Raw genomic sequence first — 23,956 nt, 5'->3', positions numbered from 1 at the left:
TAGAAAAAATACATTTACATTGAGCAAAATTGTGCTGTCAGCTGCACACTAGCATGTAAAGCAATAGGTTTATAATATTAAAAAGTAAAAAAAAAAAAAAAAAAATTACCTTCATCAAAATGGTGCCGGCGCTTGCGCAGTAGCATCTATCACGTTCTGATAGATTCCACTACGCAAGCGCTGCCATTTTACTGCAGACAATTTTTTTTCTCTAGCAAAATCGCGCCGGCAGCGCTTGCACAGTAACATCTAGCAGAACGTGACAGATGCTACTGCGCATGTGCCCCCGCCATTTTGATTAGGTTTTTCTTTTTTTAATCTGGTAATATTATAGGCATAGTGCTTTACATGGTAGTGCACAGGCGCTATTTTGCTCAACGTAAAGTTATTTTTTCTAAAACACTGCATAGTATATGCAATATGTAAAATAGGAGGCAATACACTGAAGGATCAGTGACCTGTCATAAGCCCATACAAATGAATATGTAAGCAGTGCACCACATAAAGACCGCCCCACCCCACAGGCCTCCCCGAAGCACGAGAATCTCCTTAACTGAAAAACTTATCATTTTAATCAGTGTAACAGCGCCAACCTGATAGTGCCTGTAGTTTACAGAGCAAAATCCTGCTGACAGGTTCTCTTTAAGCACCGCATACAAGACCATCTGGAAAAGTGTGGCTATTAAATGGAATTACTTAAATGGGATTAGCCAGTCTGGAGAAATCATTTTGGTCTCAAAAGGGTATTCCCGCTACAAAATTCTACAAAAATCCTATTCCACTATGTAGTAATAACAATAATAACAACAACAACAACAATATACAGTACCTACAAGTAGTATTCAACCCCCTGCAGATTTAGCAGGTTTACACATTCGGAATTAACTTGGCATTGTGACATTTGGACTGTAGATCAGCCTGGAAGTGTGAAATGCACTGCAGCAAAAAAGAATGTTATTTCTTTGTTTAATTTTTTTTTTAAATTGTGAAAAGTTTATTCAGAGGGTCATTTATTATTCTTCAACCCCTCAAACCACCAGAATTCTGTTTGGTTCCCCTAAAGTATTAAGAAGTATTTCAGGCACAAAGAACAATGAGCTTCACATGTTTGGATTAATTATCTCTTTTTCCAGCCTTTTCTGACTATTTAAGACCCTCCCCAAACTTGTGAACAGCACTCATACATGGTCAACATGGGAAAGACAAAAGGAGCATTCCAAGGCCATCAGAGACAAGATCGTGGAGGGTCACAAGGCTGGCAAGGGGTACAAAACCCTTTCCAAGGAGTTGGGCCTACCTGTCTCCACTGTTGGGAGCATCATCCGGAAGTGGAAGGCTTATGGAACTACTGTTAGCCTTCCACGGCCTGGACAGCCTTTGAAAGTTTCCTCCCGTGCCGAGGCCAGGCTTGTCCGAAGAGTCAAGGCTAACCCAAGGACAACAAGGAAGGAGCTCCGGGAAGATCTCATGGCAGTGGGGACATTGGTTTCAGTCAATACCATAAATAACGTACTCCACCGCAATGGTCTCCGTTCCAGACGAGCCCGTAAGGTACCTTTACTTTCAAAGCGTCATGTCAAGGCTCGTCTACAGTTTGCTCATGATCACTTGGAGGACTCTGAGACAGACTGGTTCAAGGTTCTCTGGTCTGATGAGACCAAGATCGAGATCTTTGGTGCCAACTACACACGTGACGTTTGGAGACTGGATGGCACTGCATACGACCCCAAGAATACCATCCCTACAGTCAAGCATGGTGGTGGCAGCATCATCATGCTGTGGGGCTGTTTCTCAGCCAAGGGGCCTGGCCATCTGGTCCGCATCCATGGGAAGATGGATAGCACGGCCTACCTGGAGGTTTTGGCCAAGAACCTCCGCTCCTCCATCAAGGATCTTAAGATGGGTCGTCATTTCATCTTCCAACAAGACAACGACCCAAAGCACACAGCTAAGAAAACCAAGGCCTGGTTCAAGAGGCAAAAAATCAAGGTGTTGGAGTGGCCTAGTCAGTCTCCTGACCTTAACCCAATTGAAAACTTGTGGAAGGAGCTCAAGATTAAAGTCCACATGAGACACCCAAAGAACCTAGATAACTTGGAGAAGATCTGCATGGAGGAGTGGGCCAAGATAACTCCAGAGACCTGTGCCGGCCTGATCAGGTCTTATAAAAGACGATTATTAGCTGTAATTGCAAACAAGGGTTATTCCACAAAATATTAAACCTAGGGGTTGAATAATAATTGACCCACACTTGTATGTTTAAAATTTATTAAAATTTAACTGAGCAACATAACTTTTTGGTTTGTAAGATTTATGCATCTGTTAATAAATCCTGCTCTTGTGTGAAGTTTGAAGGCTCTAACTTATTTGCATCTTATCAAACCTGCTAAATCTGCAGGGGGTTGAATACTACTTGTAGGCACTGTACCTCAAATTAGAAATGTAATATAGTTTTTCCAATTCACTATACCTTTCACCATGTGCAGGCATTGCAGGACCTTAGGTTACGGCCACTAGCAACTAGCTAACACTGTATCAGTGGTCGTAGCCATGGATACTGAAGGTCCTGCACATGAAAGGACCTAGAGAATCAGAAGAACTATACTACATTTCTAATTGAAGGTATTTGATGATATGTTTGCTACTACTTCCACACCTACTGCATATTGTAATAGGATCTTGGAGATGGCAATACCCCTTTAAGCAATAGTTTGGGGGAATTCATATCTGTGATTGCAATACCAGTGACCCAAGTAAGAAAAAAAACCAAAATGTCTTTTGGTCATTTCCCTGTCTCAGGGTGCTGACAGACCCTCACTGTGCAGGGAGCAATAGCATTCGGGTTAATGACGACATATTGTACTGTGGTTTACACAAATACCACTTCAAACAAGAAACCACCTTTAAACTCTTCGAGCATACGCTCAGGACAACTTATAAAGATGTATTTCCACATGAAGCTTTTATTTCAGCAGATTTACTGTACGGTTTATTTTGAAAAACCATGACTGCAATCAATACAACCATCAGCATTATGTTTTATCAAGGACATTTTCTTAGCAAACATACCTTTTTGTTCCAACTCTATGATTTGGTGCGATGTCAATTGTATCTGTAGCGGAATCATGCCGCACAGCTAATCCAAGATCTGCAATGCAGCAAGTTCCATTTTTCTTAACCAGTATATTTTTTGATTTAAGGTCTCTGTGTGCAATAGCTGGTTTCCCTAATAATTGAAAATAAAACATTAAATTAAAATGTATACATCCAAAAGTGACATTTGCCAGCCAATGAGATTGCATACCCGCTGTCTAAGGCTATGTGCACACGCTGCGGATTGGTCTGCGGATTTGTCTGCGCGAATTTTGCAAAATCCGCAGGTCAAAAGACCTGCGGATTAGCCTGCGGTTTCACACCTCTACAATGGAGCAGGTGTGAAACCGCTGTGGAATCCGCACAAAAAATTGACATGCTGCGTATTTCAACACGCAGCAAATCCGCAGCACGTGCACAGCGTTTTTTGTTTTTCATAGATAATGGTACTGTACAACGCAGCAGAAACTGCTGCGGATCCGCAGGGCCAAATCCGCAGCAGAATCCGCAGCGTGTGCACATGGCCTTAAGAACGGAATGGAAATGTTGCCATTATTTGGGATCGTGACTTTTTCTATGGGGGTTGCCACACATGAGACATGTTGCATGTGGTGAAGTGTTACAGGACTAAATTTCAAAAGTTGGCTGAGCTGCTGCTAATGGAAGATCCTTCTGAAGGGTGTCAGTGTGTGGATGAAATGGCCAATAAAAGTCCATACAAGATACCTACCACATCTACAGCAGCGCATCCAATTGCAGTCCCATGGTTTAGCAAGATTCACTGCTTTCTAATATGCTTGTGTCTATATTCTCCTTATGAGACTAGGCAGCGGCTACCTCCAAAGGTAATCTGCTTATTTCTCTACACGACATCTGAAGGCGAGCAGGCCACCCCTCAGAACGATACAGCCATAAATTATTCACCCTGCCAGTCATATTGTGATGCCCTATCAGTGCTCTCCCCCTTGATTTCTAATACGGTTTCTCCCAAACATCAAGACTTTTGGGATTTTCAGTTACAGAGAAAGATGGGCCCAATGCCAGACACAAACCAAACTACTGTTTATTAGATACTAGTAGAATACCCGCAGCTTAGCTCGCGGAAAATGTTAAATTGTTGGTTATGGTAGCTAAAGTAAAATTTTCACTGTCACCCAGAAATTGACATTTTCATAGTGCTGTAGCACTCTGTAGCACACTTTACTTTTTTTTTTATTATTTTGGCATTTGAGAGGGTATTCTGACCTTTGTTTAAGCTATGGACAATTTAGTAACATAGTATTTTTCATAGTACATGATAATGAAAAAGTAAAAGCCTGGGCACTTGTGTGATATATAAATATTTGTCTAAATAAATAAGTTTCAGACAGACAAGAGAAAAACATTTATATAGATCAGCTTGATTTTAACCCCTTCCTGACATAGTTACGTCATATGTTGTGTCCACGGCTTGATGCAGGCTCACAAGTCGAGCTCACATCTTTTCCGGCTGAAGATGGTTCAATTACTCAGCAATCATCTGCCTCTATTAGCAGCGTTGGAGCCTTGCTCCGCCCCCAGCTGTTTCACAGTGGAATTTAATGCATGCTGGCAGAGGGACACGTTATTCTATGCGCCTATCGGTGCCCCAGTGACGTGATTGCATGGTGCCATGACAGCATGGGGTCTGCTAAAGACTGTGTCATGACGATTCTCCTGTGAGAGTCAGCATTCAGCTGGCATTCACAAGAGACTGATTTTCACTGTACCCAACAGTGCTAATGCACGGCTATGAATACTGCAAGTGTTCTGACATTCGCAGGTCTCATGAGGGACTAAAGTAAAGTTAAAAAAAAAAAAGGAAAAAAGTTTAAAAACATGAAAAAATAAAATATAAAAAAGTTGAAATCATTCCGCTTATGTCCCAGTAAAAATAAAGCAATTTAAAAAAAAACAAAACACATTAGGTATCGCTGAGTTCGGAAAAGTTCAAGCAAAATATAAAATAAATAAATTAAATTTGATTGGTAAACAGAGTAACGAGAAAAAATCTAAACACCAGAAACTTTTTTTTTCCTTTGGCTGCAGTAACATTGCAATAAAATGCAATAAGAGGAGATCAAAACATTGTATCTACCCCAACATGGTATCAATAAAAACGTCAGCTTGAGGCACAAAAAATAAGCCGTCACCAAGCCCCATATCCGGAAAATTGGAAACGTTACAGTCACACACTTTTTTTGCAACAGATTTATGATTTTTTTTTTTTCCCGTCTAGCGACGTGAACGGTCGGTGGGCGACCGACTAGAGGGCAAAGTCTTGCTCAATACAAGTGTATGGTGAGCGAGTCCATGCCCACTGGATGGTGGTAGGCATAACTTATACATATCCACTGGTCCCACGTCTGAAACCAGCGAAATCCCACCGAGCACAGTGCGTGCGCTGGGCATTAATAAATCTGCAGTCACACAGAGGGACTGCAGGCTTTTCAGTTCTGACAGGCCAACCCCTGTAATGCACAGGTGATAACTATAGAAAACAAGGTAATTTCTAAATACAATAGGCTTTGCACTATTAATTATTTACGGTATATTTAGAGAATTGCAGAGTATAGATCAACTGGAGAGGTCAGTGATATGATGCTTGCTTGGGAACATACAACGCCAAAGATCTAACAGTGGGTCCGACGGCTTAGGAAATAATGATTAGGAGTCCGGAGGCATTTTAAATACGCCATCACAGTTAGGGTCCAGATATTTGGAGAAGGGGGCATCATTTGCACTTGCAAGTGAGCAACTTCTTGCAGCAAGGTGGAATGACCGTAAAGATGCATGCCGAATGAGCGGCTATGGACTCCATTGTGATAGGAAAAGGAGGCTAATAGGGAAAAGCAGAAACCAGTATGTGGAACAGACTAACACTATTGGGAGATGGGCTAGATGAAGTGGATAACAAGGGCCTGGTGTATAAAGCTACCTTATTTATTTTGCTGCCTACAAAAAGCTTTGTCCTGTTACAAAAAGACAAAAAGGAGCACTCTCTTTTGTCCAAATCCAGGAGAAAATTGTTGTTTAGTGTCTTTATTTTAATTCTATGGCAAATGAGGGAGCCGTGTAGTCCGAGGATGTCCACAGACATGCAGAACAACCAATACCATCTCCAAAAAGCAGTGTGTGCATTAAAAAAAAAAAAAAAAAAAAAAAAAGAAAGAGGTTGGCCCCTATATTTGATAATTCCCCACCGCTCACTCAGCATCACGTGACACCACTGACATCTGCTGATGTCACATCAAGTACCAGAATTCCTTGCTTCACCCGGGCGTGACCCAGTTACGCGTACCTCTCCTGAGTGACTAGGCTGTGGGTGGAGTTTCATTGCATGTCACAGCCCTGTTTCCAGAGCGCGCTTTCCCTCTCTTATCTGTTTTCATTAGTGGCAAGCGTGCGCTGGATACTGGGCTATGACGCGCAGTGAAACACCACCCACAGCCCAGTCACTCAAGAGGGATGCGCGCAGCTGGGTCACGCCCAGGTGATGCAAGGCTTTCTGGTACTTGACGTGACATCAGTGGCGGCTGCAGCCCGCTTCATCTGATGCCGAGTGAGCTGTCAGCGATAGCATCACTCACAGGCAGGGAGGACAACAAGAGGTATTTACAAAAAAACATATACAAACTTTAAATTGGTGGGGGAATTATAGACTAAAAGAACAATTTACATTTTACTCAAAAATATACCTATACAGAGAAAAATCAGAAAAAATGAACATTTGGAAGCGATCTCTTAATTTTTGTCAGAGTTGTAGACTAATACAGATGTTGTGTTATTTTCTATGCCTGATGAAGAGACCTGAGTAGTCTTGAAAGCTTGCAATGTGTTACCATCTTTTCAGTTAGCCATTAAAAGGTTTCAACCACTGAGGACTCTCAATCCTAAATATTTTTCTGTCTTGTTACAAAGACTTTCTTCCAATTTATATTACTTATAGTGCTACGGGCGTGACAGTCGTACTATTTATTTTACGCACTTACAAAGCGCCATTAATTCCACAGTGCTTTACAGAAATTATCTAATGTTCTTTCATCTTGGGAACAAACTCAGGTTTGCCACACAGTTGGAGACCTTTGTCTCCATACTTGAAAAGAGAGGACAGTTTAAATATTACCATAACAAAGTCCAAAAACTGCTAACTGCTATGTTAACAAGACAGAAGTTATGTATCTAGAAAATGCATTTTTAGGGCCAAGACTTCATTTAGAAGTATTAATTCCTGGAAGGATTTTACTGCTCAGATACCTTTGTAAGCTTATTGTGGGGCCTGGGATTGAATCAATTCTTCTGAAAACCACAAGGTATTCCCACTTAAGGCACAGCTGTGTGTCCAGTGATCATATTTGGGCCTTGCTAAATGAAGATTTCGGAATACAATCAATGCAAAGAAAATGTGATGTTCTTTTCTCAGAATACACAAAAATAATGAATAAAAAAGTGGCCTAGAATGTGGAAAATAAAATGCAAAATTTTATTCTTTACTTAACCTGTGTTGCATTAAACTTGTTGGTATCATAACACTTACTACTCCTCTAGATAAGTGCATTATAGAAACTAAATTTCAAACCAGTCAGTTATGGGGAGGTCTTATGTCATTTAGTACCTCAGGGGGCTCAGCAAATGGGAATCTATTCCAAATACAGCCAACTTTCGAGCCCTACCGTGTCTCAAACAGTAGTTTCCAACAACATATGGGATTGTGCCACATGTTATGGTAAATATTTATACTTTGCTTTGATTATTATTTTGGACAAATACATCTACCTATATAGCTTTGCCAATTCTGTATTTTAGTATTAGCCTTATAAGTGTTATTCATAAAAGCAATAACACAGGGTGTTCTCTCTGATGTAGAGGTGTCTGTGTTAAACAGTCCCACGTCTCTGAAAGTATAGTAATCTGGGTAGAACTGGTTTGAAAATAATTTGACAGAATCCTTAATTTACGATTTTGTTTTTCCCAAATTAAACATCTTCTGTCTTAGGTAGTGTAATGTAAGAAGCCATTCCCACTTTCTTATCTCTGTAGTTGTAACAAAGACTTGTGACTGGGCTTCTGAGAACCAGACAAGAATTGTACACGGACAGACACTGGCTGTGTGTATTTTCTTGCCTCCGATTTATTTTATTTAATTCTAATGTGAACCAGTAATGAAAGAATGGAGATATAAACTATCTCAGCAGAAATTAGCTCTCCTTGGAAGGGGCTACCTCAACGCACGTTTGGGAGAAATTGTGAGGTGCATTTTCGCTATATTATGCCTTGTGAAAAACATAAATTTGGAGCCAAAAACAATTTAGAGGAAAAAATGTTTTCATTTTTCTTTGTATTAATTCTAGTGAAGCACTAAACGTTCTGACAGCAGTTTTGAACACTTTGAGGGGTGCAATTTTGAAGACTATGTTCCCATGATGAGCTTTTGATGTTGGAAATGTTCTCCACCATTTTTGCACATATTAAGTAAATTAGGTTACCTTCGTTTTTTACATTTTTTTCCCTCATCTTTGCCGGTTTTTATTTATTTCTGGTATATCATGCTTTAAATAAAGCTGCTTTGTTTTTGATACTTCCTGGTATTTGGCTTTGACAGATCTTTAGCTCTGTCACTAAGGGGTTAAACATTTAATAAAGAATAATCCACACAAAGACTGCAATACATGTTTCTTATTACTTAGGCATCCTTTACAAGGTCTTTTGTCTAGCCATACCTTGTGTCCCAACTATTTCCATGTGAAGATGAGCCAAGCCGCTTGCTGTAGATAACGAGAGCTTTAGCATTCCTTCCACAGTTACTGTATACCTGTTTAAATAATCAAAAAGCGAGCCATGCTCGTGATAATCTGACACAAGCCAAAGTTGAGTCCATGTTCCATTATCTGTAAAAACAAATTCAGAATCAAGAAGCAGTCTTTACATGTTAAAACATTATTCTGATGTGAATACATAGCCTCCAAGACCTTTTTTTGTAGTAACCAGAAATGTTGCTCCTTAGAACAAACCAAAATTTACTGATTTAAAATAATGGTTTGCAATGGATTTTTAATTTTTTTTTTTTTTTTTTTTTTAAATGAGATGTCTTATGTTGCTGAGCAAAAGCACACCAAATCAATTGAAATCTGGGCTCAGTGGCAAGGGTACACTACTGGTCCAAACTGTATGGTCTCCAGCGCTGCGAGCACAGGGAACTTCGCTTCTTCATCATCGGAGGTACGCAGGTGCACTTAGCTCAGCCAGATTCAGGTGCACTCTGCCTAGTACACCAGCCATCACTGATTGACTGCTAACCATTGCTGCAAATCAGAGTACCCTGTAGTCCAAAGGCCTCCAATACACATTATATTTTAGAGGTCCAAACACAGAGATAGGCACTGGATTGGGTAACAACCTAATGTTTAACGAGGGGAGATCAGCATTGGGTAGTCTTTATTCTCTGGGAAATATGAATGTATGAATAAATAATAAATAGTGATAGCATATATCAGAGTGTGAAAAGAATAAAGAGACAGCGGAGAGGCGAGTAAGTGTTAAGGAGGTTTACCTTTTCACTTGTCTATCGGGAGGAATGTAAGTATCACCTATGGAAACACAATATGTGGACGCAATAGACAGCTTAAAGGGACTGAGAATAAAATTAAAGGAATTGTCCACTACCAGGACAACCACTTCTTGATTAAAACATTTGGCCCCAATAACATAACGCTTATATTCAACTGCCGTGCTGGCGCCATTCCTGTGGTATTGGCAGTTGCTATCCCCAGGGCTGTCGTGCGGTGTTGTGACACGTGATGCCAACACCAAATCAGCGCTGATGTCACTGTCTCCACCTTTGGACGTTTTCAGCGTAAAGAGGAAGTCCGGGCTACAGCTGATCTTTAACTACCTCTTCATGCTCAAAACGTCCGAAGGCGGAGACAGACACCAGTGCTGATTAAGCGCCATCACCACACCGCAAGAGAGCCCCAGGGAAAGAGTGCCGACACCACCAAAACTGCATCGGCACGGGAGGAGAGTATATGCTTTATTATATTATAGGGTGCCAAGCAAGGGGTAGGAGAATCGTTGTCCAAGTAGAGGGCAACTTTTTTAAGGTTGAAACCAAGTACAGGCGCTCAATGCTTCACGGCGGGGCCAATAATTTATATACACCTTCCCACCTGCTTCGATTCCCTCTATCTCCACCCTTCTTTGGCTATATGACGCCACAGTTGTCAATCGAGTAAGGGGGCAGGTTGGAGATAGAGGGTCATAAAACAAGTGGCAAGTTGTATTTAAATGATAGGTTCCGCAGTGAAACACCAAACAGTAGGACTTTGTCAGCACGGAATGACTGTTCAAACTAAGCCTCTTTAAACACTTGTTTGCCTTTCAGCTATCCCTTATTATATGTAGAAGAAACTAAAGTTTACAGACCTTTGTTGTCTGCCGCAATAAAGCCAAGGATATTTTCATGACGTAGCATCACAGTTTGGTAGATTTCGGCCTCTCGGAACCATGAGCGCTCTTCTCTTGAGGAAAAAATTTTCACTGCTACTTCTTCACCTCTCCACTTTCCACGCCATACTTCTCCAAAGCGACCTTTTCCAATGCTTTCTTGCAAAACGATTGTTCGGGCAATAGTTCTTTGCACAAGTAATGGGAGACCTGGCATTACAAAAATCAATGTCACATTACAAACCAGCTTTTGAAACAAACTTAGGGCTGTCCGTTATTCTGGCATAACTATCCAGAAAGAATCCAAAGTTTTGAGCACAGAATTTCTTAACCACTTCACAACACGTGCCATATATGTATGGTGCAGCGGGAAATGTGTTGCCACAAACAGCCGTACATGTACATCATGACAATCATTCCAGCTCACATGGAGAGGCTGAGAAATCAGACACTCTGCAGTAACGCCCACAATTGGTGCTAATTGCCAATCACGAGCGTTTAAATCTTCTGATGCTACTGTCAATAGCGACAGAGTCATCAATCTGCTAGTAGAAGGAGGGGACTCCATTGCCGCTCTGATCAGCACAACGTGATTGCAAACGTGTCATGACAATGGTCTCCATTGTGACCTCAGGCCAAAAAATTGTCACAGGATCACCCAGTAACAGTGGCCATCCACTTACAGTGGTCGGTAAAGAACTGCCTTGGGACAGGATCTTCAATACAGGTGAAGGATGTGCACACAGTCAGAACGTGGTGCAGGCTGAACCAATACAGTAGATAAAGAGTTAAATAAGCTGCACTCAATATTATGCTTTGCAAGAATATTCTTTAATAATTGGAAAGAAAAATAACACCGCCAAAACAGTGCAAGGTGACAAAAAAATATAGCTTATGCGTTGTTTGTGACATTTCGACCAATGAAGGTCTTTTTTAAACCACTCTATACATCTTGACTGTCTCATGTACCAGTGCACAGCGGCAGAAATAAGGGATAATGTTGGGGACCTTAGGCTTATCCATGTGGTGACCAGGTGAGGAGGTTTGGGCGCATAGTCACGCTACTGTTGCCAGACTATGTGCTCCAACCTCCTCACCTGGTGGTCACACACCTCCATCCCAAGACCCTTCTACTCTGTCTCACTGCCCTCCTTGTCATCCTCCTGGAAGAAAATGGTGGGCACGTGCCGGTACCCGGTAACAATAGGAAATTTTAAACCAAAACCCCTTTGTCACCCCCCTTAGATAAAAATAAAAATTGTAATTTTATCTGGGTGCTGGGGTTAGGGTGTGCTGGGCTTGGAGTTAAAATTGGGTGGTTTCTACTGTTTAGGAACATCAGGCGATACGGGGTATCGGCGTACAATTGCACAACAAATTTTGTGGTCCATTTTCTCCTGATACCCTTGTAAAAATAATGTTTGGGTCTAAAGTAAATTTTTCTTGAAAAAAGTTATGTTATGTTAATTTTTTCCTTCCACATTGCTTTAGTTCTCGTGAAAAACCCCTGAAGGGTTAATAAACTTCTTGAATGTGGTTTTGCGCATCTTGAGGGGTGCAGTTATTAGAATGGTGTCACTTTTGGGTATTTTCTGTCATATTGACTGCCCAAAGTCAAATGTGAGGTGGTCACTAAAAAAAAAAAAAAAAAAAGTCTTGCAAGTTTTTTGGAAAAAATGAGAAAAAAAATAAGGTTCCAAAATTATGCTGATGTAAAGTAGACGGTCAAAATGTTATTTATTAACTATTTTGTGTGACACGACTCTTTGATTTAAAGGCACAAAAATGAAAAGTTTGAAAATTGCAAGATTGTCAACATTTTTGTTAAATTTCCATTTTTTTTACATAAGTAAATGCAAGTCATATCAAAAATTTTACCACTAACATGAAGTGCAATATGTCACGAAAAAATCTCCGTTGGAATCCGTTGAAGAATTCCAGAGGTATAACCTCATAAAGTGACAGTAGTCAGAATTGTACAAATTGGCCTCATCTAGGAATTGGGAATTTAGGGAGAGAACATACACACGTGGTCAAAATTGTTTCTACCCCTCGTTTAATGACAGAAAAACTCACAATGGTCACAGAAATAACTTGAATCTGGCAAAAGTAATAATAAATAAAAAATCTATGAAAATGAACAAATGAAAGTCAGACTGTAGTGAAACCTCCACCAGGGGGAGCTGGTGAGGGAAGAGAGGTTATACACTAAGAGCAGCAACCCTGAGCAACAGCACAGGTGCCACAGGTAACGAGAGAGAATAGTCAGACGAACCGAGTCAGAAACTAACAGGAGCAGACGTACCAGAAGGAGCAGCAATACACGTAGTCAAAATACCAAAGCCGAGAGTCAGAAAGCCAGAACATGAGCACAGGGTCCAAAACGTGAGACGAAATACGTGGTCGGGGTACAAGCCAGGGAGTCAGATGCCAGAGAGGGAACGTAACAGCAGAAAGGAATACCAAGAGACGGGGTCAGAAATCAGTCCGGGTCATACACGTGAATATCAGTCCAAGGCAGGAGGATCACCAGGGTACAAGGGTCAGCGGCTCTAAACTGCAAGCTTGAGCTATCACTAACACTGGTCAGCAGGCTGTGAGGGATTGAAATAGCCCAGCTAGCTCCAGAACGAGGCTGAGATTAACCCCCGCATGACCAGTCCGGAGTGAAAACAGCAGAAGATAAACTCCGGACTGGACCATGACACAGACATTGCTTTTCAATCATGCTTCCACAGAATTAAAAAAAAAAAAAAAAAAAAAAACCCTCATGAAATAGGTCTGGACAGAAATGATGGTACCCCTGAAAATAATGTGACAAAGGAGCTTGTTAAATCAAGGTGTGTCAACTAATTAGCATCACAGGTGTCTACAATCTTGTAATCAGTGAGTGGGCCTGTGTAGAGGGCTACAGATACTCCCTGTGCTGTTTGGTGACATGGTATGTATCACACTCAACATGGACCAGAGGAAGCGAAGGAAAGAGTTGTCTCAGGAGATAAGAAAATTATAGACAAACATGTTAAAGGTAAACGTTATAAGACCATCTCCAATCAGCTTCATGTTCCTGTGACTACAATTGCACATATTATTCAGAAATTTAAGCTCCATTGGACTGTAGCCAACCTCCCTGGACGTGGCTGCAGGAGGATTATTGATGACTAATGAAAGAGATGGATAATACAAATGGTAGCAAAAGATCCCAGAAAAACTTCTAAACAGATTAAAGGTGAACTTCAAGCTCAAGGAACGTCAGTGTCAGATCGCACCATCCGTCATTGTATGAGCCAAAGTGGACTTCATGGGAGATGACCAAGGAGGATACTATTGTTGAAAAAAAACATAAAAAGCCAGACTGGAATTTGCCAATCTACATGTTGAAAAGCCACAAAGCTTCTGGGAGAATGTCCTATGAACAGATGAGACAAAAATGGAACTTTTTGGCAGGGCACATCAGATCTATGTTCACAGACGGAAAAATGAAGCATATCAAGAAAAGAACACTGTCCCCCTACTGTGAAACATGAAGGAGGCTCTGTTATCTTCTGGGGATGCTTTGCTGCATCTGGCACAGGGTGTCTAGAATCTGTGCAGGGTACAATGAAATCTCAAGACTATCAAGGGATTCTAGAGAGAAATGTGCTGCCCAGTGTCAGAAAGTTTGGTCTCAGTCACAGGTCATGGGTCTTGCAACAGGATAATGACCCAAAACACACAGATAAAAACACCCAAGAATGGCTAAGAGGAAAACATTGGACTATTCTGAAATTTCCTTCTATGAGCCCTGACCTAAATCCTATTAAGCATATTTGGAAAGAGCTGAAACATGCCATCTGGAAAAGGCAACCTTCAAACACGAGACAACTGGAGCAGTTTGTTCTTGGGGAGAGTGCCAAAATACCTGTCAAAAGGTTCAGACAGGTCATTGACAGTTACAGGTATCATTTAATTGCAGTGATTGCCTCAAAAGGTTGTGCAACAAAATATTAAGTTAAGGGTACCATCATTTCTGTCCAGGCCTATTTCATGAGTTTTATTTTTTTAAATTCTGTGGAAGAATGGTTGAAAAGCAATGTCTGACTTTCATTTGTTCATTTTCATAGATTTTTAATTTATTATTACTTTTATTAGATTCAAGTTATTTCTGCCACTATTGGGGTTTTTCTGTCATTAAACAAGGGGTACCAACAATTTTGACCACGTGGGTAGGGAGGGAATATAAGGGTTCTGTCATGGGCGCTGTAAAATCCAGTTACCGGTAACTAACTAAGATTTTTCCCCTTCTGAAAGATTTATAGAGAACAAAAACACCTTAAGGAGTGATTACCGCTTGCAAAAGCTCTCCCCTAAAGGACAGATTGTCAAAAGAGCACAGACCAATTCGGTAATGCTTACAGAAGGTGGAAGGAGAAGTCCATGCGGTCGCCTTACATATTCGGTGGACAGACACTTCTGCCTTTTCTGCTCAGGAAGTTGCCATGGCCCTGGTAGAATGAGCCTTCAGGTTCTCTGTGGCTAACCTATTACTAGAGGAGTAGGCTTACCTAATGGCCTCCCTGATCCACCTTGCTAGGTTCTCCCTTGTCACCTTGAGGCCTTTCCTAACCCCCTGGAAGGAAACAAGGCTTCACTCTTCCTACAATGTCTTGTCATGTACTCTACCGGGACCATTCTAACATCTAGGGTGTGAAGTTTCTGCTACTCTGCAGTTTTAGTATTATTTACAAAGGAAGGGAGAACAATCTCCTGGCTTCTATTTAATTTGGTGGCCACTATTGGGAGATAAGACCGGACCCAGCCTAAAATAACCCTGTCCTCAGCAATCTGTATAAATGGGTGATTAATTGTTAAAACGGGTGATTAATTGATAATACCTGCATGACGCTGACTCCGGGGGCCGAAGTTAGGTCCACCAATATTAACATCTTTAAAGATGAGTGTCTATATTGGCAAACCTTTAAGTGGCTCAAGGGGGGGCTCTAAGTAATGCCTTCCCGACCAGATTTAAATCACAGAGTGGTATCCCTGGGGCAGGTACAGGCCTAGATTTGTCACATGCCTTGATGAATCTAATAATCAATCAGTTGTAACATTATAGTTGTATAAAGGCACCTAGGGCCGACACCTGCACCCTAAAGGCCCCGTTACACAACGACGTCCCAGCGATCCCACCAACGATCCGACATGGATGGGATAGCTGGGACATCGTTAGACCGCCCCTCCAGCGATCAGGACCAGCGAGCAGGCTGGTTTCCAACGTAAACAGCGGGTATCCAAGAGCCTCGCGGCTCTTGGATACCCGCTGTTTACCCTAGATACCAGCGTGCACGCTGGTATCCAACGCAAACATCGTGTAACTAAGCCGCGCGGCTCTTAGTTACTCGATGTTTACGTTGGATACCAGCATCGCTTCGCTGATCTCTCGCTGCCACACGCAGCGATGCGTGCCGGCCAGCGGGAGACCAATGCTCAAAAAATGGCCCAGGACGATCCTGCACGATCAGCGATACCCGGCAGGGGGGCCGGTCACTGATCCCCGTCACACACAGCGATATTGCTGGAAAGATCGCTGATGCGTCACAAAATCAACAATCTCGCTGTATGTGACGGGGCCCTTAGAGTGCTAGTGGATAAGTCCATTTCCATACCTCTCTGGAGAAATTCTAATATGGCCTTTATTGGTATTTTACCTTCCAAGTTCTGACCCAAACGATATATTCTAGTTATTACTGGTTTTCCGCTCTTAAGCAGAGTAGAGACTAGGTTTGGTGAGAACCCTCCGAATCAATAATGCCCTTTCAGACTCCAGGCAGTCAAATGAAGGCTCTCCCTCTGTGGATGGAAAATTGGACCCTGTCAGAAGGAGATCCAGAACATCTGGGAGGACCTACGGATCCGATACAGACATTGTCCTCATCAATGAGAACCGTGGCCTTCTGGGCAGAAATGGAGCAATCCGGATGATCCTCACTTGCTCCTCCCTGACTTTCCTCTGAACTGCAGGGATCAAGATCAACAAAGCCATAGTCCAGGTCAAAGTCCAAAGGAATCTAAAGTGTATCCACTGACGGTTTTTCTCTTGGGTCCGGAAAGCAGAACCTATTTTTCTGTTTTGCCTGTTATGCCATCAGGTCTATATTTGACTAGCCCCAACGATCTAGGATCTGTTGAAATATGGTCTGATTTAGTTACCATTCTCCCTGTTTTAGTCGGTTCCGACTAAGGAAATATGCTCTTTCGTTTTCCTTCCCCTTTATGTGAAGTGCTGTCAGAATCAAATGATATTGTTCCGCAAATTGAATGATCTCTTCTGCCACCATCATCAGAGAGAGGGACCCTAAGTGAGAAGGTCTGTGATCGACAGCAGGAACCATGGATCTGACACTGACATTGACCTTATCAATGAAAACCATGGTTTTTTCGGCCAAAATCAAGCAATCAGCATCACCTTTGCCTAATCTTTCCTGGTCTTCCTCACGAATGTTGGAATCATTGCCATCAGATGGAAGGCATAGGCAATACTGAAGTTCCAGGGAATCTGAAGGGCATTTACTGCGTACAGCTTGTCACCTGGGTTTAGAGAACAGAACTTTTTTACCTTCCTGTTCTGCTTGTTGGCAAATAGTTCTCGCATGGGGACAGCCAGATATAGACCTATCTAATGAAAGACATGGGAGTTCTAAGTCCATTCCCCCGTTTCAGTCTTTTGCAGATCATGAAGTCTGCAATGGTACTCAAGAGTCTGCTGCTGCCATTATAAGGGAGTGGTACCTTGTTCCCCCCTTGGTGATTGATATATACCACCATAGCCTGGTTGTCCGACATGATCCGGACATGGCAAGCCAGAAGGAAGGGTAGAAAGCCTCTTGGAGCCCTTTCCACAGCCCCAACCCTTTCAGGTGCAATGCCTGGTTTCTCTAAAGAGATGAAAACGTCCCCTGAATTGTGTAATTTCTCAGGTGTGCCCCCTCAACCCGAGTTACACGCATCGGTTTATCAGTATGTCATCTACCGTACTTACCCATTGGACCCCTGATGTCAAGTTTACTGTCTGCCCTCCAAGAGAGGGAGTTTCTAACCCTTAAAGAAAATTCCATCTTCCTTTCTAAATGTACTCTTAGCAATCACTGTGCAGAGAGAATTTCCCACTGAAGCTGTCTCATGTAGAATTGAGCCCCACTTACTGCTGGGATGCAGGACGTCAGGAATTCTAACAGGGACATTTTCTTCCTTAGGGTCTTTCTTTGATGATCTATAGCAATCAAGGCCAGGCTCACGATCTTGTCTATTTTGTCCTCGGGTAAGAGACGGGTTTGGTCTGGAGTGGGGAATCTAAACGAGGCCTAAAAAGAACTGTATCCACTCTGGTCTTAGCCTTGACTTGAGAGAGTTCACAATCCAGCCAAGATCCTCTAGGACGATTCTCACATCTCTCAGCTGTGATGCACAGTGGTCTTTCAATTTTCTGACTATAAGGAAGTTGTCCAGGTAAGGGACAATAACTGTGTTCAGAGAGCGAAGGTAGGCCCCCAGCTCTGATATTATCTTGGAGAAAATCCTCAGAGCCACCCGTGTGGAAGAGCCCTGAATTGAGAATGCTTAAAGGGAACCTGTCACCAGGTTTGGCCGATACGAGATACGGCCACCGACTTTCAGGGCTTATCTACAGCATTCTATAACGCTGTAGATAAGCCCCTGATCCGACCTGCAAGAGAAGAAAAATAACATACTCCCCTGCGGGGTGGTCCGGTCCAATAGGTATCGCAGGTCTTGGTCCGGCGCCTCCCATCTTCTTATAATTGCCGCCCTCCTGCATGCTTCATGTGGATAACGCATCCCTGTGTCATGTACACATGCTCCCCGGCATCAGGCTTAGGCCGAGTTCACACGTTGCATTTTTTTCGCGTTTCCGCGGCGGTTTTAACCGCGAAAAATAAGCATTCCATGCATTCCTATGGGATTCCGCAATGCTGTGCTAATGCTGCGATTTTTACCGCGGCGGAATCGCTTTGCGGTAAAAACCGCAGCATGCTCATTAATTTTGCGGAATCGCGGCGATCCCGCACCTATAGGAATGCATTGTTCCGCTTACTTCCCGCATGTGGCTGTGCCCACCATGCAAAAAGTAAGCAGAACATTTGCGGATGGTACCCACGGTCCGGAGGAGAGGAGACTGTCCTCCGGGCTTTGGGTACCATATCCCTGTAAAAAATAGAAATTAAAATAAAAAATATTGTTGTTCTCACCTTCCGACGTCCCGCGCAGCCTTCCTGCCTCTCTCCACACTCTCGTTCCCAGTAATCCTTTGCGAAAATGCCCGCGATGGCGTCCGTTCTCGCGGGATCGCAAAGTCTCGCGGTCATTCGCGCGACGTCATTGCAAATTACCGAGAGACGTCGCGATCCCGCGAGAACGGACGTCATCGCGGGCATTTTCGCAAAGGATTACTGGGAACGGCTGCGCGGGACGTCGGAAGGTAAGAATAACACCATTTTTTTATTTTTTTTTTACATTTTATCTTTTACTACTGATGCTGCATAGGCGGCCTCAGTAGTAAAAATTGGTCACACTTGTCAAACACTATGTTTGACGAGTGTGACCAACCTGTCAATCAGTTCTCCAAGCGATGCTACAGATCGCTTGGAAAACGCTAGCATTTTGCAAGCTAATTACGCTTACAAAATGCTAGTTTTTCCGCGGGAAAATCGCCGGAATTTAAGATGCGATTTTCCCACGGAATGGAATTCCGGAATACTCGCAGAAATTTCCGCGAGAGTTTCGCTACGTGTGAACTTAGCCTTACCGGAAAAGGTCAGAGAGACCCAGCGCATGTGCACTGCAGGAATTTGTTATGCCCTCAACAGGGCAGATAAGTATGCCTGCACAGGAGCTCGATGCCAGGGAGCCATGAATCAAGCAGGAGGGCGGCATCACAAGAAGATGGGAAGCACCGGACCAAGAATTATAGAATGCTGTAGATAAGCCCTCAAAGGCAGTGGCCGTAACTCATATCAGCCAAATCTGGTGACAGGTTCGCTTTAATTTCTCCCTCAATGTACAGGACTACTCAGGTATCTTTGATGCTCTGGATCAGACCTGGGCAAAGTACGGCAAGCAGGCCACATCTGGCCATTTGGCTGTCTCATTCCAGTCCACGGACCAAGACAGTCAAGGACCTGGAAAACAGAGGCCCACGGGCCGCACTGTGCCCGCCAGCTTGCTGTCTCCACATGCGCTTACTTCATTAGTGGAGGAGCTGACACAATGATGTCATTTCTTCGCGTTAATTGTGGCGAGTCAGCGAACCGGAGACACCAAGACAGGAAAAAAAGCATAGCACCGGGGAATGGGACGGAGATGAGTATGTAGTGTTTTTTTTGTATGGGATGAGTGGAGAGACAAGTGAAGGCTATGGGGGTGCACATGGGGAGGCTATGGGTTGTTGTGCTGCACATGGGGAGAATATGGGGGTGTCATACTGCACATGGGGACTTTTATAGTTGACTTTTTTAAGGTCAGACAATTCGGCCATGGTGTAGAATATATCACTGAGGTCTTTTGTAGCTTGGTTCACTCCTCCTGGGTTAGTCTTGTACTCGTAGTTGTATAAGTGGTGGAGCAGCTCCTGTATTCTGGGTCTGCTGGGAGCCTCTTGTTATTTTATTGCTGACATCTTGGACCATTTATAGGATGGCGGCAGGGTGGAGAGGCTGCTTTGCTGAGGCTTTTGTGCCGATTGTTTCTTTGTAGATTTCATGTATAGGAAAAGTTAGCTGTGATCTGACAGGTAAATTTGTATGATGACTATGAAGCCACCGATATTAACCATGTCCATATCAGTAATAGCGTAGTCTACTACACTCCTTCCTACTTGGGAGTTTAATGTATATCTTTCTAGGGAGTCTCCCTTGGTACGGCCATTAAGAATATGAAGTGCTAAACTTCTACATAGGTGCAAGATCTTTTTGCCACTTTTGTTGACTGTACTGTTGTAGCTGTTTCTCACCACATGCACTGAGTCATGGCCGTCAGTCTCTGCTCCAAATATAACTACAAAAATGTCCAAAAACATACTAATACGGTAGGGTAACCTTCACCATAAGGGACTTCCCAGCATGCATAAAGTACAGGGGCGTGTGAAATACATAGACCAAAAAGTGGATACAAAGTATCCTGAGCACACCACTCACAAAGAGAGATATATCATAAATAAAAAAATTTTATTAAGTAAATTCATATCACAGATAAATAGACAAACAAAATACAAGTAAGAGGAAGGAATGTATACCCAAGTGAAATACACACAAATACAGGAATAAAGGAATCGATACAGGTAATGGTAAAGTGCAAAAATATATCAGCATATAAGCATATATCCACCAAGACCCATAGTGGTTTGTAAAGTGCAAAGTGCCATATAGAGGAAAAAATCCCTATGCTGGTAATCACACATAACATGAGCACATACCCATTTAATCGCCTGTTCACAGAATTCCTGGAGTCTGACGCACGTTTCGCCTTTTTAGCTTTTTCAAGGAAATTGTGTGTGTCAACACACAGGTGGATATATGCTGATATATTTTTGCACTTTACCATTACCTATATCCATTCCTTTATTCCTGTATTTGTGTTTATTTCACTTGGGTATACATTCCTTACTCTTACTTGTATTTTGTTTGTCTATTTATCTATGATATGAATTTACTTAATAAAATTTATTTTTTATTTATGATCTAGCTCTGTGAGTGGTGTGCTCAGGATACTTTGTATCCACTTTTTGGTCTCTGCTCCAAATATGTAGATGTTTACATCCGTGGTCAGAAAGTCTTTTTCTCCCTCAGTTCTTGCGTTGAGGTCTCCAAAGAAGAGAACTTTGCCCAGGGCCTGATAATAGGCGGTTTCTCCTTGTAAGATCTCAAAGCTCTCTGGATTGAAGTAGGGTGACTCTGGTGGTGGTATATAGGTGGCACAGACATAGACAATCAGACTGAGCGGTGAAGAAGGAGCTGCTGATTCTAAACCATATGTGGCTCTCTCCTCTCTTCACCGGTTTGATATACTGGTGCTCTTCTTTATGCCAGATAAATATTCCTCCTAAGCAGCAGTCCTGTTTTATGTTTTTATTTTTCAGGGCAGGGACACAGATTTCCTTGTATCCGATGGGCACTAGGGATTCGTTTTCGGCCCTGGTCCATGTTTCTAGGAGAATCTGAATGTCTATGTTTTTCAGTCTTTGTATAAAATCTGGGTCATTTTTTACATCCAAAGGCCGAGGTGTTCAGGCCTTGGATGTTCCAGCTGCTAATTTTAAGTGAAGTCAAATTTTATATATATATCTTGTGTGTTTACCTTGTAATGAGTGTGGCTGTGTAGGACAAACCGGATCTCTGACTGTTTTATTAATGATGTTGATTCCATCCAGTCACATTTGTTTCCTGCACATTGTGCTGAGCAGAGTCTATCTCTTCCATATCTCTGCTCTGCATATCTCTGCCCTGAATGCCTCTGTTTTGTGTGTCTTTGTTAGGTTGTTGGTCTTTTCCATGATGATCTCCTCCTCTGATGGTCTGATTTTGGGTGAGGGTGTTTGTTTCCAGCTTCCTTATAGTTGTGGTTTCTTGCCTTTTCATTGTTGGGGGTCTTTCCATGGGATTCTGGTTGGTGTTGGATCCAGGCCTAGGGTCCCTGTTTAGTACAATGTCCTTCAGTTCTTTGGCCAGAATGGTGAACCCTACTTTGTTCAGGTGCTTGCTGTCATAGAGGTGATGGTGATTTATGGAGGGGTGTTGTGCCAGAGTCACTCCTGGCATAGATTTCATTCTTGAGGTTAGGTCTATGATGATATTCTGGATGGTGTGGTTGGATATATCCTTTCTTGGGAGCAGAGATGACAATGATTTTGCTGACAGGGAATTTTAATTGTGCGGTCCTTGCTAGTTAGGCCATTTGTCCTGAGATCTGCTGGTGCTGGTCTGGCAGATTGTTTGTGCCTGTGTGTATAATGATATGGCTTGGGTTGGTAAACCATGGATTATTGAGGACCCCTGTCACCTGCTCAATAGTTGAACAGCGGATTTTATTGACCCTTTTCCCTGGGAATAGCCACCGTGCATTCAGGTATTTCCCATTTGAGTCCATTATGAGGACGGTATCAGGACTTTGTGACGTTGTGGGTGGGTGATGGGGCTGCTGATGGGGGTCTGTGCTTAAAATTATGCTGGTGGCAGATTCTATTCTCGTTTCTATGGATCTTATTTCTGGCTCACTTTTATTAGACTGAGGTTCCTTCATATTGGGGTTATTTGGTCTCTCAGCCTCCTGGCCAGTGGAGATCAGGTCTTCTGCACTCCTCGTTTACAGGGCCCCCTCTTTGCTCAGATGTCCAGGGGTCGGTGGTTGTAACTTTTCTATCTCCAGTCTCAGCCTGGCATTGATTTGCTGCAGTTCACACATTGCGGCTCTTGGTAAATGCAGAGCTGACCTGTATTCACATTTCAGTTTCTCTCATTAATTACTTGGTCATTAGCTTTTCTGTCTTCAGTGTTTCTTAGATGTTCTTCTATAAATTGTACAGTCTCTTTCTAGTTGAGATAGACAGTCTCTGAGGGACTGGGGTGAGAAGCATTGGGGGCAGTGGTGTCTCTGTAGGGGTGCAGACTTCAGAGGTGGCTGTAGGGGTGCGGACATCACAGGTGGCTGTAGGGGTGCGGACATCACAGGTGGCTGTAGGGGTGCGGACATCACAGGTGGCTGTAGGGGTGCGGACATCACAGGTGGCTGGGGTTTGTTGTTCTTTGTGAGTTTGGGCATGGTACTTAATATGAGGGAATCTGTCTTGAAATTCCTGCAGATTGTCCTCAGTCCCTTGTACCATGAAAGTGCTACTGTTGTACAGAGTGATGGTAAGTGAGCTGCACTTGTCATCTTAATGGTTTCTCTGATCTGCCAGCCCTTACTGCCATCAGACTTTACTATATACATACTGTATATAGCTTGCACAGAACGGTTTGCCAGGCCAGGCGATGCTCTGTGAACAATAACTCATTGGTTTTTCTTTTATCTTCCTCAGTAGATGTAAATTCAGCAGAGGGTCTCTGGGTTTTCTCCAATTGTGGCAGTTTTTATGGTTTTCCTTGCAGGAGTGCTCTTCTGCACTTCAGGGTATGTGATCTCCAGGATCCCTAACCCCCCGCTGGCATGTGTCCCCAGCTCTCTGCATTTACGTCATTCTTTTTGTTTTGTTCCAAATTTAAATTTTCCATTTTTAGAATTCTAATCCTTATTTCTGATCGTTATGTTCTAGGAAAGACTATGGTGGTGGTGAGGCTGAGGAAGGTCCTACCTGAGGGTGCTGTCCTCTGGATGTCAGACCTGGTGCTGCCTGGTGTCTACTGTCTGTCCT

General features: G+C 42.8%; 1 protein-coding gene across 2 annotated transcripts in view; it reads right to left on the bottom strand.

The window, feature by feature from the left end:
• Positions 1-23,956, bottom strand: part of LOC141052640 (TGF-beta receptor type-1-like) — a 184,007-nt gene that overhangs the window by 62,879 nt on the left and 97,172 nt on the right. For both annotated transcript variants that reach the window (XM_073549861.1, XM_073549860.1), the window contains 3 exons: positions 10,534-10,764; positions 8,832-8,999; positions 3,070-3,226 (listed from right to left, as the gene is read on the bottom strand). In XM_073549861.1, the coding sequence (XP_073405962.1) occupies positions 3,070-3,226; positions 8,832-8,999; positions 10,534-10,764 (556 nt within the window). The remainder of the gene's footprint in view (positions 1-3,069; positions 3,227-8,831; positions 9,000-10,533; positions 10,765-23,956) is intronic.

This window comes from Dendrobates tinctorius, unplaced genomic scaffold (genome assembly GCF_039654945.1).
Source record: "Dendrobates tinctorius isolate UK_male_01 unplaced genomic scaffold, ASM3965494v1 ptg000162l, whole genome shotgun sequence".
In the NCBI taxonomy this organism is placed as follows: domain Eukaryota; kingdom Metazoa; phylum Chordata; class Amphibia; order Anura; family Dendrobatidae; genus Dendrobates; species Dendrobates tinctorius.
Note: the sequence above shows the minus strand (reverse complement) of the source record. Positions and strands in the feature narration are given on the sequence as shown.